General features: G+C 42.1%; 1 protein-coding gene across 1 annotated transcript in view; it reads left to right on the forward strand.

Annotated features, from left to right (window-relative positions):
- LOC145341466 (ephexin-1-like) overlaps positions 1-17,246 on the forward strand; it is an 81,585-nt gene that overhangs the window by 11,380 nt on the left and 52,959 nt on the right. Inside the window, exon 3 of the mRNA XM_080186431.1 lies at positions 13,509-13,662. Within this exon, the coding sequence (XP_080042557.1) occupies positions 13,509-13,662 (154 nt within the window). The remainder of the gene's footprint in view (positions 1-13,508; positions 13,663-17,246) is intronic.

The following is a 17,246-nucleotide window of genomic DNA, read 5'->3' on the forward strand; positions in this document are numbered from 1 at the left end:
GTTTCATAATCACTGTGCCCCCTTAAGAATAATTAATGATCTGAAGAGCTCTTTGCTCACGGTGGAATTCTGCAAGCACATAGAGCTGGCAGTCAGCTTGTCTAGGCAACATCTCCACAGCTTTTCATTCAGAATACAGAGTTCAGACCCACCGTGTTACTCAGGTAGGAGAATGGTTTTCATTTGTGTTACATGCAAAAATATTTCTGTTTAGAATATTTTAAACGATTCCGCTCTTAAGATTTTTTTTGTTTGAAGTTATTCTCATGTTAGAAGTCTGATCTCTAATATGAAAAATGCTACAAAACAGCAAAAAATATTTCTTAAAGGTGTAAATAAACACACGTTGATAAACACTGGCCTGGTTGAGCCAAATGGCCTATTTTTGTGCCTTTGTAATTCAAGGTTATATACAGAATAGTAACTGAAAGGAGGGATTTACACAAATGTGACCTGGTGAATAGCAATCAAATTTCACTAGAATTATTGGCTGTCTAACACGTCCTTACTGAACTGACTGTTCTCCATTTGTGAATGTGAAGGCAGGCAATTCATCTACTTGATGCATCACAGCCATGTAATCCCAATTGACAAGCAAGCACTTTAAAAAAAGAACAATCGATAACATCATAAGTGCGAACCCAAGCTGGTTTTATTCCTTCTCCAGTTTGGGGTAACTACAGGTGAGGTCAGCTTACAAAGCAAAGATCAGATAACTCAGCAGAGACCAAGATCAATTCTGGGACATCCCTGGTCTATAACAAGGTCGCAACATATGGTACAATTAATTACTAAAATATGTGTAATCCCCTGTGTTATACAGGATTGGATTGGCATTTTCCGAAGGCTTATGTAATGGAGATCATTCTAGAAATAGTGGGGGCAATCTTGAGCTCTCCATCCACGGGATCTGTGGCAAGGGCTCAAAATCTGGTGGAAATCACAAATCTTGCTGGCAAGATAGTGATTTACGATTTTTGTTCTCCCTCGCCGACAACATAATCAGATTCCTGTCCATAATGGGCGAGAACGTTATTTACAATAATTTAAATAAATTTGAATGCAACTAAGTGCCCCCCCCCCTCCCCCTTGCCAGATATTTCCTCTTCACTAAATTTTGGTATGTCAGTGAGGTTTACCCAGATGCAAATCTATCATGGGGATCCCCCGGGGGGGCGGGGGGTGGGGGGGCATAAGGTTGAGTATAGCCCCTCGGGGAAAGGGTCATGGCCAGGCAGTACTCTGGCACTGTCCCCTGACATTGTCCCGGCACAGGTTGGTACAGTGCCAACCTAGTGGTGCCAACCTGTGCTGGGGTTGGTGCCAGGGACAGACCCTAGTGAGACCCTCATTGCGGGGGTCGGGGGGGGTGGGCGGGAACATGTGTGTGTATTGGGGGAGTGAGAGGGAGATGCTGGAGATGACTGTTGGTTGGAGGGGATGTGGAGGGAAGAGAGATTGGGAGATGTCAGAGGTGACTATTGAGGGGGGTGATGATCAGGGTGGTAGTGCATTGGGGAGGCCCCTGAGATCTCCATAGTGGGGGTGGGGTGAAGTTATTTTCTGGTCTGATTGAGATGCTGTTTAAAAAAGGGCATTCCAATCTCAGTGCAGCCAGCCTTACCAGTGTGTTTAGGCTCCACCCCTTCAAATGATGGCATGAAACACATCATCCCTTTTTTTAATAAAGCTGTCATAAGACCTGGAAAGAAAACCTGCTTTCAGTTAGATCCTGACACTGCCATTTTTTGGTAAAATCCAACCATTTTATTTTAAAATGTGGACATCACAAAATCATTGAATCCAATGTTGGATTATAGCTTTCCTTTTTAACTTGCATGCCTCCCATGGGACAGTATGTGGCTAACCAAGGATGCATTGGATTGGTGTTGGTGGTAAAGTGATTGATGAAAAGATAGAGTTTAAAGTTTTTAAAAGTTTATTTATTAATGTCAACGAATTGGCTTACATTAACACTGCAATGAAGTTAATGTGAAAATCCTCTCATTGCCACACTCCGGCACCTGTTGGGGTACACTGAGGGAGAATTTAGCACGGCCAGTGCACCTAACCAGTATGTCTTTCGGATTGTGGGAGAAAACTAGAGCACCTGGTGGAAACCCACGCAGACACAGGAAGAACGTGCAAACTCCACACAGACCCAAGCCAGGAATTGAACCCAGGTCCCTGCTTCTGTGAAGCAGCAGTGCTAACCACTGTACACCATAAAAGTAAATAAATAAGCTGTAAAAAATTCAGTAAACTATTATATGTCTGAGAGGATCCCACAATGCTGAAGGTGGGTTTATTTGAATTGGTGAGATACAACAGTGATTATATAAATAAAAGGACTAAATAAAAGGGAAGACCACAGGAAATAACAACACTTCTTAAAAAGGGAAACAAAAGGACTCTTGATAGACGAAAGGACTACTTTTGTTAGGTTATTGCAACTCAATAAAGATTTCTTTTGAACTTCTTGTTGCAATAAATTGAAGAAAGAATGTTTGGAACATTTATGAAAACATTTTCAACAGTTCTTATTGCTGTACATGGTATGTTCAGTGTGTTGCTGGCTGGACAAAGGTTCAAGTATTGATTATGTGTTATTGGTCTGTCATTAATTTCTCTAATATTCTCTGCAATACCCTGGTACACAATTAAAAGCACAAACCCAATGAATTGGTTTTCACTGGGTGAATTGCAAAACTAACAAGCTCAAGAGGAACTCCCATTGATTCTGTGTTGAATCATTGCTAAGTATGCCTCATTGAAAGGAGTGGCATTATAAAACAAATCATAAAAGTTTCAGTTCGAACTCCCAACCCCACCCCCATGTACATTATTAGAGGTCTGAAACATTTTTATTACGTTGTTGCAACTCAATAAAGATTTCTTTTGAACTTTTTGTTGCAATAAATTGAAGAAAGAATGTTTGGAACATTTGTCAAAGCATTTTCAACACTTCTTATTGCTGTACATTGTATGTTCAGAAGGTTCCATGAGGAGGTTCTGAGCCTTGTTTTTTTTTATTCTCTCATGGGATGTGCATTCCTAGCTGGGCCAGCATTTTATGCCCATGCCTAATTGCCCTTGAACTGAGTGGCTTGCATGGTCATTTCAAGCAGCATTTAAGAGTCAACCACATTACTGTGGATCTGTAGTCACATGTAGGCCGGACCAGGTAAGGATGAGATTTTCTTTTCTGACGGACATTAGTGGACAAGATGGATTTTTATGAAAATCAACAATGGTTTCATGGTCATTGCCAGAATTTTTAATTCCTGATTTTAATTTCCTGAATTCAAATTTCACCATCTGGGGATTTGAACCCTAGTCCCCAAAGCCCCCATGTCTCTAGATTACTAGTCCAGTGACAATATCACTGCGCAACCATCTCCCTGTTGATTGAACATTAACTAATTGTTGGTAACGCATATATATGTACATACATACAGGGAATAATGCAGGATGTGAACTAACTCTATGCTTGCTAATATATAGGACTCTGTCCAGTGCACACTATCTTTATTTTCAGATCACGTGTTTCTTTACATCACACTGAGTGATACTGTTTCCCACTCCCATACTAATCCTTGCTATGCCGTGTACCCTGATACCATAACTTTCCCAAAGTCTTTACCCAACATATTCACATTACAATCATGTTACCACACCTCAGCAACGGCTCACCTCCTCATCCCAAGTCTCTGAGTTATAAATTCAGATAATCTGGAGGTTTGACTATTCTTCCAGATCTCATTCTAGTTACATTCAGAGGAGAGGTAGCTCTGTTAATTCAATGTTTGAATTGGAGTCTATGTTTCTGGCACTTGCTTGTCTTCTTGTGATATGTTTTTTCTTCTATTTGGAATGGAACTTCTTTTTGTTAACTCCCCACCTGCTCTACTTTGGAACCATTGACTTGTCCTGTTATTTCCAGAGGGAGTGTTCAGTCCGTTCATTCATTGTAAGAACACAGCTTTTCTTCTTCCGTGCAGTCTGCCATGATTTTTGTGTGAGTCGAAGTTATCCCCTCAGGAACATGTCATTTGAATGTTCCTCATCAGTTGGCTCACCTTGCAGATAGACTTTATTGTGACACTGTATTTTACTGTGTGCCTTTGTGCCCCACTGAGGTGTGCTCTGGTGAGTTGATGGTCATGAATTCCTTGTCCCAGCATCATCTTGCAGCTTTATGCGTTGGCTGGAGGTAGCAGTATTTGTGCCATAGTGTTTACAAATAGTGTGACAGCAACCATTGGAGTCTGAGATTGGGGCTCCTCCTTTCGTCACTGGTCATTTTTCTTTGTGTCTTCCACTTGGGATACAGTGGTAATTATCTGTAGGTTTCTTGGCCTGACTAGGTGGTTGCAGTTAGAACACTGCACTGAAATTGCAGTTGCCTGTGAAGTTATTTGGGTGGCTCTGTGCTGTGGATGGATTTCAATCTGTCTACTTGGATGGCCAATTCTTGAGTCAGATCTTTCTTGGCCAGTAGTATGTCTGAAAGGGCATCATCAGCTACTCTGACAACAATTCTGGCCCTTATGGGTTCTGGCTTAAGAGTGCTGTAGTCAATATGATAATTCATTTATAAAAGAGTCAGCCAGATCTCCAGGCTATTGGGCACATTTGTTGAATTTCACTGCCTCTACAATTTTAAATGCTGTGTAGATTTTAAAGATGGTACCACAGTAACCATTTTTTCCAAAGTGTTTTCCAGTGCTGGTCACATTTTGATGAGCTCCCGTAGTGATTGTGGTCTTGGCAGTTTTGGGTTCAGTTTTTTTGCAACCATTTTTAAATCAACAATTTGGGGCCTTCACTGTGATATTAGAGGATTTTCAGAGATTTTGCTGAAGTTTGTAAAGCTTCCATTTCAGTTTTGTTCTTACACCGAGCTTGGCAGTGATGTGGTATTGTGTCGATTCTGAGTCCAGGCTAGCTGCAGTGCTTTTGGAAACAGACTGGCCTAATTCTTTAACAGTACTGAAGCTTTTTAAACTCATCTTGTTTTGGAATAGAATTTGTTTTGTTCACCCCCACTAGGTCCTTTGACTGTATTCTGTGGGCATTCACAATAGGCTACCATAAGATTTTATGGAATCCTCAGCTGCTAGATGGAGTATTTTCTTCTGCCTGTTTTCAATTCTGCAATGGAGCTTCCTTTAAGGAAATCTCCATCTGTTTCTTCACTTTGGCACTTTGTCAGGTCAGAATGCAGCTCCTTTAGTTTTCCAGCATTTGAATTTTTGCTCCAGCCTCTCTGAGGTTCTGAGTTTTTCCAAGAGATGCCACCATGTTTTGTGTTCAATGGGTTTCACAAAGAGATTCTCTGAGTCTTGTTTGGCTAAACATCAACTATTGTTAATATATCACAATGTACATATATACAGGGTATATAGCGGCAGCTATGAGCTAACTTCATGCTTGCTTCTAGACAGGTCCCCTGTGCCATCCACATCTACCTCTAGTCTCAGGTCATGTGTTTGTTTACATCACACTGTAGGTGATGCTGTTTCCCAGTCCCACATTAACATTTGCTATATCAAACACCTTTATACTACATCTATTTTTCATATAACATCAATTTTGGATGAAAGAATCGGTACGGAAAATATTCTCCATCAATGGTGCAGCACTGAACCTTAGAGCAATAAATTTTAGTCTTAGTTGTGTTCTTTGAGTGTTGATAAATTGAAAGAGATGTTTCAATCTCTTTTTTTACTTGTACAGGAAGCAAAGAAATTGCATAGAACCATGACTCACTATAAATAAAATTAACTTTGAGGCTGATTGGTTATTGCTGCAGCAAGCTGGAGGTGGACTTAAATTGTGAGGAATGTGATAATAATAGGAAGGCAGCCTAAGCTCCTGCAAACGAATAATCTTTGGATCAATAAAGAAAAATGCAAATAGGAAATGCATTTCTGCAGCATACATTTGGCAAAAGGCACGTATATTTCAAAAAGGGGCACTCTCTTCCAGCAATAAAAGAGATGTTCATTCAGATTAAATCTGAATAATTATTCTTCTCTTTCGCCCATTCTCTCCCATCACTTATTTTCCAACATGCCTCAAATGAATGCAATCATTCCTTGCTGGGATACATTTCCACCCGTGCAGTCACCATCAATATTTGTTTTAATTTATTATTGTCACATGTATTAGCATACAGTGTAAAGTATTGTTTCCTGCGTGCTATACAGCCTGATACACCATTCATAGAGAAGGAAATGAGAGAGAGTGCAGAATGTGGTGTTACAATCATAGCTAGGGTTCAGAGAAAGATCAATTTAATGCAAGGTAGGTCCATTCAAAAGCCTGAAGGCAGCAAGGAAGAAGCTGTTCTTGAGTCAGTTGGTATGTGACCTCAGACTTCTTATCTTTCTCCTGACAGAAGAAGGTGGAAGAGAAAATGTCCGGGGTGTGGGTCCTTAATTATGCTGGCTGCTTTACCAAGGCACTGGGAAGCACATACAGAGTCAATGGATGGGAGGCTGGTTTGCGTGATGGATTGGGCTACATTCATGACCTTTTGCTTGAATGTCCACTTTTAACATATGAATCTTGACAGTGACTGTCAGGAGGCTATTTGACAATGGAGATGCAATCTGTTCAGGCTCAGCCCTGCATTACCTGACCCCTGCACATGTGCAAAAGTGGGATGTTTGCAGCTTTCTATAAATTATGGAGATGCTAAGTAAAGGCAGTCTACAGAGATACTTAGCTGCAGTAGGTCAGAAGATTGCTCAGATTTTAAGAACCAGCAGTGAATGACTAAAGAAAAGATAAAGAAGGATAAAGTTGAGAGAAAGTTAGTTAGTAATATCAAAACAGTATAAGTTTCTACAAGTAATAAATACAAGAGTAACTAAAGCTAGTGTTTAAGAAAGGATATATTAGCTTTGGAGGGGCTGCAGAGAAGATTCACCAGGTTGATTCCAGAGATGAGGGGGTTAGCTTATGAGGAGACATTGAGTAGGCTGAGCCTGTACTCGTTGGAGTTTAGAAGGCTGAGGGGGGATCTTATAGAGACATATAAGATAATGAAGGGGCTAGACAGGGAAGAAGCAGTGAGATTATTTCCACTTAGAATGGAAACAAGAACTAGAGGGCACAGCCTCAAAATAACGGGGAGTCAATTTAGAACAGTTGAGGAGGAACTTCTCCCAGAGCGTAGTGAATTTTTGGAATTCTCTGCCCATTGAAGCCGTGGAGGCTATTTCATTAAATGTCTTTGAGTCACAGATAGATTTTTGACCAATTAGGGAATTAAGGGTATGGGGAGCAGGCGGGCAAGTGGAACTGAACCACTATCAGATCACCCATGACCTTATGAATGGCGGGGCAGGTTCGAGGGGTTAGGTGGCCTACTCTTGCTCCTATTTCTTATGTTCTTATGCTCCTCCTTCACAGAATGCCTTAGGCTGGAATTTTCCAGCCCTTTCTACTGCAGGGTTTCTCTCTGCAGAGGTGGCATGCCATTGACAGGATCTTCCAGTACTGACAAAGTCTACACCATTTTACATGGTTTGCCTATCCCACTGCCAGGGAACCCACAGCAAGGATTGACTTCAGCAGAACCACAAGATCCTGTGGATGGGAAGGGCCAGACAATCCTGCCCCGAATCTGGGGAATTGATCATGGAAAATAAGGAAATGGCAGAGGTATTAAATAGTTATTCTGTGTCTGTTCTCACTGTAGAAGATTGAGGAAACTTTTCAAAAATATTTGGAAATCAAAAGGTAAATGAGAGGAAGAAACGTAAAACAATCATCATGAACAGACTTTCCCCACTGAAATTGGTAGGGGGCAGGGATGACTGTATAATTTTTCAGATGGCCTTCCCAGTGTTTTCATGCCCATTCCAATCTCTCTGCAATCTAACACTTAGATAGGCTAGGTTAGCCCATCTGTCCTTGCATCAGTTGAGAGCTGTAAGTGGCCAATTATTGAGTCGTTTCCCACCCTGCCTCAATGTTGAGGAGCAGGAGGATGCTCAAAAATGAATTTTGTTTCAGCCTCAGAATGGAAGTGGTGGGTGGAGGATGAGGGTGGGCGATGTCTTGGCGGTGGCCTCCGTCAGTAGTCTCCTCTTAACATTGGCTGCCCCCTCAAAAGGTAACTCCTGTGCAGGCTCCCTCCCCTCCACCACAGCCTTTCTACCAACACCCACACACCTTCTCCCTGATCCCCTTCCCACCCTAAGATCTCCATACTTGTCCTGCACTCCCAGGACGTAGACTCCAAGGATGGTATGCAGTCCCAGTCTTTCCATTGCTTCTTTTGCCTCTGCAGAGACAAGATAGTTTTCAGAAATCCTGCCTCCAGCCCCTAACATTTGTTGGAGCTTTAAGTCAGCGTAAAGCAGGAAATATTGGCGGGAGGTGGGAAGGGAAATTCCACTATCCTAAAAATCCTGGTCCAGCACTAGGGAAAAGGTAGTGAGAAAACTATTAGACCTAAAGGCTGACAAACCCCAAGGATCAAAATGCCTGCATCCTATGGTTTTAAAAGAATTTGCTGCATCTACTGCTGATTGAATACATTAATTACAATCTTCCAAAATTCCTTAGATTCTGGAAGGTATCTAATGGATTGGAAAATAGGTGATGTCGCATTTTTATTCAAGAAAGGAAGGAGACAGAAAACAGGAAACTACAGCCAGTGTTCTCCACTGCTGCAGCTACCTTGCCTGGATCCTGCATCACTGTCTCAGCTGGGTCCTGCACTGCTGATCCTATTGTCTTGCCTGGGCTCCCACCACTGCTCCAGCAGCCTCACTTGGGCCCCACACCACTGCTCCAGCTATCTCTCACTCGGCCCTGAAATTTACCTTCATACATTTTGCTGCTCGTCCAATCACAAGCTGGTTTTTCTCTGATTTGCTGCTGATTGCTCACTAATAAGCTTATCAGCAGCAAATGCAGGGAGGATCAGCCTATGATTGGATCTGAGCAGCTTTACAGCATTTTTCAATGCCCAGGCTTGGTGGGTCACAATGATTTTACAAATCTACTTGAATTCAAAGGTGCTGGAGTGGCACAGCTGCCAATGACATCAAGATAGGTAAGAAAGTAAGTTGTCAACATGAGGTAAAGAATCTGCTAAGGGATACAGACAAGTTAAGTGAGTGGACAACTTTTTTTAAGATTAAGCATAATGTGGGAAAATGTGAGTTTATCTATTTTAGCAGGAAGAATGGATTAGCATCATACTATTTAAATAGAGAGACATTGCAGATCTCAGTAGTATCGAGGCATCCAGGTGTCCTGATACATGAATCAAAAAAAGTTAGTATGCAGGTACAGCAAATGATTAGGAGGTAAATGGAATTATAAGGGGAATTAAATATAAAAGCAAAGAAGGTTTATTGCGGCTGTCAGGAAAGTGGACTTGACACAACCAGATCAGCCACGATCTTATTGAATGGGGTAGGCTGGAAGGGCTTAATGCTCTTAAGTCCTATTTTCCTATGTTCCAATATATATTGTTCATGGCAGGATGGTGCCCATATGAAGGATATAGATTCATGACAGCTTTATACAATATCAGAGCTTTCATTCATTATTTATAAATAGAAATTGGATTGAGAAAGTAAATTGAAATGCAAAAGTTAAGTCTTGGAAGACTGAGATCAACAATCTGCCAAATGGGGAAAAAAAATCAATATTACCTTCAATCTAATCAAGATCAACTTACGTCAAGTGCCAATTAAATGAAAGACTAAATAAATTTATGCAAATTTAAAGACTCAGCTGCAACTACGTACAAAGTACGGAAACATGGGGAAAAGTAATCTATTCAAGTGCCTTGTAGAGCATGAGAAATTTTCTAATGAGAAAGCAAAGATGAGAAGCAAAAATTCTACTGTAAAGGATCAGAAACAGAAAAATAAGTTTTTTTTTTACTGACTCTGTCCTATAATATTGAGAACAAAAAGCAAGATCAACCTGCCAAGAACTTCCATGTCTGATACAGTGCTCAGACCGGAGCTTTGGAAATAAAACAGGAAGCTCATGAAAAGGCACACTTAAGAAGATGAAATTAAATCATGAGGCTGTACTGCTACAGAATTGTGAGTATAGAGCTAAGGTTAAAAGCTCCAATAGAATGGAAATGCACATGTGATATTGAACAGCAGAATGAAATAAAGAGTGCCAGAATGCGAGGTAGAATCAGGCCTGAGGAAATGACGGAATGGTGTAAGAACAGAACTGTTTGGATGTGGCTAAGTAGAAAACATCAGGAGAATTGTCTAAGCTTCTGAAATGGGATTGTATTGTGTCCTCCAAGAAGCCTGAGTGGCACTAATTTTGGATTGTAAATGTTAAAATACTAGTTGTGATACAAATTAAGGTTTGATTCCTTGTTGATCAAATAAGAGTTTTATTATGTTTCGGAGATATTTTCGATATCAATTTTACAATCCAAGCTATCTTCAAGGTGGCCTTCAAAAATAATTTAGCAATTGCTGCATTATCAGATGAATATCCTTGATAATATATTACAGGCCTATTTATACAGTGCAGAACATCTGAAGTTAACACCAGTACCTACATTTATATAGCATACAGTGTCTGAGGTTTGCTCTGGTACATTAGTTCCAGATTTTGGTACAACATTCATGAGTCTGAATTTTGAAATCACTAAATTGAAATTCTCCCATCACGACACGCACATTTTTTTGTCAGGTGGGATATGTGCATGACGGCCATTCCGCAGGTTCCCCTCGTGCATCTCCCAACCGGAAAAAATGGCACTGCTGGCACTGAAAACTGTCGTGCCGGTGATTTGTATCAGTTACCATAGTTTAGCATGCCATTATAGGATCGACAGGCAAGCTCTGGCCATGTTAGCATCTCCCCTCTTTGGCGTGATGTCACTTTGGCGCAAATCAATGTAGGTATATAAAAGTCTCAACCTGGCGTGGCAACCTTGAACTGGCATGAGGAGATAAGTGCTACTAGCGGAGTGCAGGGGATGTTGCAGGCAGGCCCTGGGGATGCTTAGTGGGCTTCCTCCTGCTGCCTTCAGGTGCTGGCCTGTGTACCAGTGATATCTGGAGTGGGGTCCATGAAGGAGTCCTGCTCATTCTTCTCCTTCATGACAGTGCTATAACTCAGTGTGGGAGGCTCTCTCAGGGAGTTCTGCTCAGCCTTCCCCTCCACGGCACTTTGCAGTGGCATTGCCTTGCTGCAGGGTGTGGCCAGGGACTCCACCGACTGCTGTGGTTCCGGGGTGGAGAGAGGAGTGCACAATGTGCTGATTGAGGCCTGACCAGATGAAGCAGCTGCTGCTCCAGGCTGGAGTGCAGAGGTTCAGACATAAGCTGTATGCAATCTGCTGTCACTGGGCGTCCACCTGATGCTAATTTGCAGTCTGTTCCTGGTCTGTGACACAGACCAGTAACAGATGCTGCAGTTGCACACGTAACAGTGGCTCAAGGATGTGCAGTGCCCAGGGCTGCACACCGACCTGCATAATCTATGCCAGCATTTGTCATGATGGGAATCACACAACCGAATTGGGCCACGCGTGGCATCATGGATTATGTGGTGTTGCCAGCACCCACATGTGGGGGTACTGGTCCAGGTGAGGGATTGGGGTGGTATAGGGTCCATGAAGCCAATGATAATAATTTGTCATCTATGCTCTTTCCAAGCCCATTGTGCAAATGGATCTTGGTCTGATTGATTTGGAGTTGGCCATTATGGTGGAGGAGGGAGGTGGCTCAGGAGGTGGTGGGTGTGGAGAGACCACTGCAAGAGCAGCCATCACCAGTCCATCAGCAAGAAGGGCAGGGGGCTGTCACTGAGGGCCAGGAGGTGGGTGAGCAGCTTCCTGAGAGGGTGCACAGAAGGCGGAGGGTGCGGAGGCCAAGGAGGTACAGGCCTCGCAATTCATTTGAGGCCCTGTCAGAGGAGATGTGCCATCACTGGCTGCAGCTCTCCAAGACCATGGTACGGTACTTTTGTGAGGTGCCACCCACTCCCTGTGGATGTTAAAGTGATGGCTACCCTGAAGTTGTACGCCTCCGGCTCATTTCAGGCACCCAGTGGTGACCTAGTTGGGATCTTCCAGGCCTCTGTGCACAGATGTGTGTGGCAGGTCACAGATGCCCTGTATGCCTGAGCAGTGAGGTACATAAACTTCGATGTGGGCTGTGCACAGCAAGCAGCCTGGGCTGTAGGCTTTGCTGCTACAATGCCCAGTGAGCAGTGGAGGAGACACACATCACTTGTGGGCCCCATATGTAGGACTTCAGCAATCTGTGAACAGGAGGCGCTCCACTCTCTGAACATTCAAATTGCCTGTGAACAGCTCATGCGGATCAGGCAGGTCTATGCATGCCTTCCAGGGAGTGTCCATGACAGCTTTGTACTCAGGCAGTTGGATATCCCTGGGCTCTTTGAAGACCAGCCCAGGCTCCCGGGATGGCTATTGAGTGACAAAGGTTATCCACTAAGGTCATGGCTGATGATGCTGTGGGAAGGCCCGAGACCAAGGTGGAGACCCACTACAACGAGGCCCATGCAGCCACCCGGCCAATCTCAGAGCAATGCATCAGCCTGTTTAAAATGTGGTTCTGCTGCTTGGACCGCTCTGGGGAGGGCCTCCAGTATGACCCTGTGCATGCTTCACGCATCATCATCGTTTGCTACCCTTTGCACTACATTGCAGTGGGGAGACTAACTGGAGTAGGAGGAGGAGGAACAGCGAGAGGGCGAGCTGGATGTCCCACCAAATGAAGAGCCAGAGGAAAGAGGGTGGGTGATGATGACAGGTGTCCGGCAGGGAAGGGCAGGGAAGGATGCCTTGATTGCAGCCCGCTTCACCTAGCTGTGCATTCACCACACTCTAGGGGCAAATGCACCCCTCTAAACTGCCTTGGACCCTCAAACTACCACATCATCCTTTCCCAGCCTCTGTCATCCCACCACCCTATCCCCCAGAAACATTCAAACCTGTCAATGTGCCTGGACTGGCAATGGCTGAGAGTCTTGTTTGAAAGCTGGAGGATGGCTTCTCACCATCATTACTACCAAACTATAACAAAATAATCACATTTTGCCGTGAGTGTGCCTTTCTGCTTTCAGAAAAGGGCACAGGTGAACACATTCAGAAAGTGTTACAACAATTTCAAGCTACATGTTAAACTGAGTCAATAGACTTGGTACTATAATTTAACAAAATCTTTCTTTTCTAATATCCTTTGAAAGTACATACTTGTATATTGATTATTTTCTGGTTGGAGCCTAGCAAACATTACAAAATTACTAAAATTATCCAAATCTAATCCATTGTAAATATAAAATAATACTTTTCACTCAAAATTTATTTTGTCATAATACAAAGTATATAAACTCCTATTGTGGATGCCCTGATTTAAACTGTATTTATAATATTACAGAAAATTAGTTATAGGTTTAATAGGTTGATCTTGTGTTGCTGGAACCTGAGTAAAATGTTATCTATATTTAACTTTTTTTTTGCTTAGAAGGCTGCAAGACCATGAGAAGTGATGGCCTTCAGGAAAGACCAAATGATCTAGGACGTGCTCTTAACTCTTCCAATTCATTACCTTACTGGAAAATTCCCACCGTTAACCCACATCATATGCAGAGATCTCCACTATTCAGCAACAACCTGAGGTAAGAACATGAATAGGCACCCCCCGCCCCCCTTTGTTGGAACTGTATATGGTAAAAGTGCAGGCAATTTATTATGTACTTCTGACTTGGTTCATCAAAATGTTGCAACTGATTCTGTATGTCCAAAAGATCTTCCAACATAAGGGTCCTGATGTTAATTCAAAGGGTGTATCAGGCAGGCAGCAGTAAACCGACTTAATCTTGGCAGCATGAAACATGGGCCTTATCACATATCGCTAGTCAGTTTCCCACCAGTACGGAAGCAACATTTGGCTAGTAGGCAGGAATGAAATTGGCAGAGAACGAAGAAGCTGTTCCCAAGGCAATTTTAAATCGAATTTAAACACTATACTGAAGAAATTGCAGTAACTTCGTGAAACATATGATGATGCCCTCAGTGTTTTGTATGAAGATCAATTGTCATGAGATCCTGGCCAGGATTCTCTAATGTTGCCACTGCTGCCACAGGATTTGACATTCAGCCCAATTTCCATTTACATCAGCGGGACCGGAGAGTCCTAGCTGCGGGCAAGATCGGAGAATTCTGGCCCTGGCCATTTCCTCATGAGATGGATACTGTTTGTGGAGGGTGGATTGATATAAGAGGTAAAGATGATACTAGCTAGTAGACTTGAGGAATAATAATACATTTTGAAAAGTTTTGTGTTCTCTAGGGTGAATGCAACTTGTCCTGTTTTAGATACCAATGAAAACATTTAGCACAGCCAGAATAGATGCAGCACAGTGGAATATCTTGTTATGGACCAGTGGGACAGTATTCATTTTCCATTTCTAATATTCTGTGACTCTCTGAGTGAGGTTGCCAAGTTGTAACAAATTAGGGACAGTTTTTGTACCACAGGCCCACACCCATTAGAATTTGGATTCAGACTGTCCAAATTAATTTCATATGGAATTACACAGAAATATGCCATTCCATGCAAATGGTCGATGCTAATGTTTAGTCTCGCTCACTCATCCCCATTGTTCTTCACCTAACTATATCAGCCCTCTAATTCCTCTACTTCGTGTTTATCTAGTTTCCTCTTGTGCATTGGAACGGGCCTTAACTAATTCCTATGGAGATGAGTTCCATATTTGACCACTTACTGGGTAAAAAAGTTACTTCTGAATTCATTTCTTGATTTCTTGACTATTGATGTCCTCTAGTTTTACTCTTACTCTTCCTCAGAAGTGAAAACATTCTCTCTGCCTATGGTTTTTAACAATTTGAAGACTTCTATAAGATCATCCCTCAGTCTTCTCTTTTCAGGAAAAGAGACCCAGCCTGTTCTTCCTCTCTTGATCATTATAGCCTCATACTTCTGGTATCACTTAGCAAATCATATATGTACATACTCTCCAGTGATCACCAGAACTTTAAAAGTACTCTCAAGTGTAGCTTAACCAAAGCTAAATCAAGTTTATTATAAGCTCTCTACTTTTCACTTCAATCCCTCTAGAAATAAATCCTAGCATTTGCTTTGCCTTTATAATAACTCCAAGAGTGGGCTGTAAAGGAGCTGTGCTTTATTGCACAAAATAAAATAAAACAAAACCCCAGGCCTCTGGTGAACATAAATAAGTCCTAATCGGGGCAACACAATATGGACCCACTTAGCGGTCTGCTTTATACAGGGCTCAGTATACAATCTTCACTTGTTGAGTTAATTACCAAGCCCCAGGGAGCTCGTATTCAATGAGTCCTACAGGAAGGTCAATCAGTGATTTCTCCATGCAAGTCCTGGAGGTTATCACAGTCTTTTTTATGGCTTCATTGATCTATATTGCTATTTTTAGAGATTTGTGTATTTATATTTCTATATCCCTTTGCTCCTCTACCCTATTTAGATTATTATTTTCCAATTATAATGTGACCTCTTTATTTTTCTTACTAAAATGTATAAAGTCACATTCAGCTGTGTTGAAATTAATTTGCTAATTATATACCCATTTGCAAGTTTATTAATGTGTTCCTGTAATCTGTTGCAGACCTCCCCAATATCAACTGTTCCCCTCTATTCAATGCCATCTGTAAATTTAGAAATTGTAGTTTTGATTCCAAAGTCTACATTATTAATATAAATTAGCAACAACAATGGTCTGAGTAGTTGTTGTACTATACTTCCCATCTTTTGCCACACTGTGTTGTTAACCTCTATTCCTATTCTCTGCTTTCTGTCTTGTAGTCTAGCTATCCGTCTGCTGTATTGCTTGCTCCCAACTCCAAATGCTCTGCCCTTGTTTGTTGGTCTATTAAATAGTACTTCATTAAAAGCCTTTTGGAACACTCATAAATCACATCTACTCCACTACATTTTGCCCACTGTCTCTTCTACCTCTGATCGCCTTGTCCTTTTGAAATCCCTACTGACTGTTACATTTTTCATTGCTATATCTTTTTTTATTTCCTCCTCTAGTAGGGATTAAATATCTTTCCTAGGGTTCTACCATCAATGTTCAACAGACTGGTCTGTAATTTCCTCAGCATGCCCTAACTTCCTGCTTAAAGATAGCTTCTACCACTCCTCTGGCAGTACACCTCTTTATATTAACAGTGGTTCTGCTATCTCTACCCTAAATTCTTCTAAGATGCATAGCTGAAATCTGTCCGATTTTATTTTCTTTCAGTTTGGTGAATTTATTTAATAGCCTGAATTATGTGATGGTATAGAATCATAGAACCCCCACAGTACAGAAGGAGGCCATTTTGCCCATCAAGTCATCACCGACAGCAATCCCACCTAGATCCTTTCTCTGTAACCCCACATATTTACCTTACTAATCCCCCTGACACTAAGGGGCAATTTAGCATAGGCAAACAACCTAACCTGCACATCTTTGGAGTATGGGAGGAAATCAGAGAACCTGGAGGAAACCCATGCAGAAACACCAAAAACAGGCAAACTCCACACAGTCACCCGAGGTCAGAATTGAACATTGGTCCTGGTGCAGTGAGCCAGTGCCACCCAGTGTGCCGCCCATGGTAATTATGGCGAAGGAGGAAGTGATGGCCTAGTGTATTATCGCTAGACTATTAAGCCACAAACTCAGCTAATGTTCTGGGGACCCGGGTTCAAATCCTGCCATAGCAGGTGGTGGAATTTGAATTCAATAAAACAAAATCTCGTGAATTAAGAATCTACTGATGACCATGAAACCATTGTTGATTGTTAGAAAAATCCATTTGGATCACTAATGTCCTTTAGGAAAGGAAATCTGCCATCCTTACCTGGTCTGGCTTACATGTGGTTCCAGAGCCACAGCAATGTGGTTGACTCTCAACTGCCCTCAGAAAACTAGGGATAGGCAATAAATGCTGGCCAACCAGCAACGCCCATGTCCCACAAATGAATGAATGAAAACTGTCAACATTCGCTTATTGTTGAAACTGAAAGAATTCATGGGAGTTTGCAAATGCTCAGAATAAGGTGGAAATTTAAAAGATGCTGTCAGTGACTCTAAACTTCTCGTAAGGTTGAGGACACCCAGAGTGTAATCAGTGAATTGATGAGAATTTCCCCTTTATACGCTCTTAATCTCGTAAGTTTCGTTGAATATGATTCATGTTGCTGAACGAGGAA

The sequence above is a fragment of the Carcharhinus amblyrhynchos genome, chromosome 3 (assembly GCF_965287045.1).
Source record: "Carcharhinus amblyrhynchos chromosome 3, sCarAmb.v2.hapA, whole genome shotgun sequence".
Classification (NCBI taxonomy): Eukaryota; Metazoa; Chordata; class Chondrichthyes; order Carcharhiniformes; family Carcharhinidae; genus Carcharhinus; species Carcharhinus amblyrhynchos.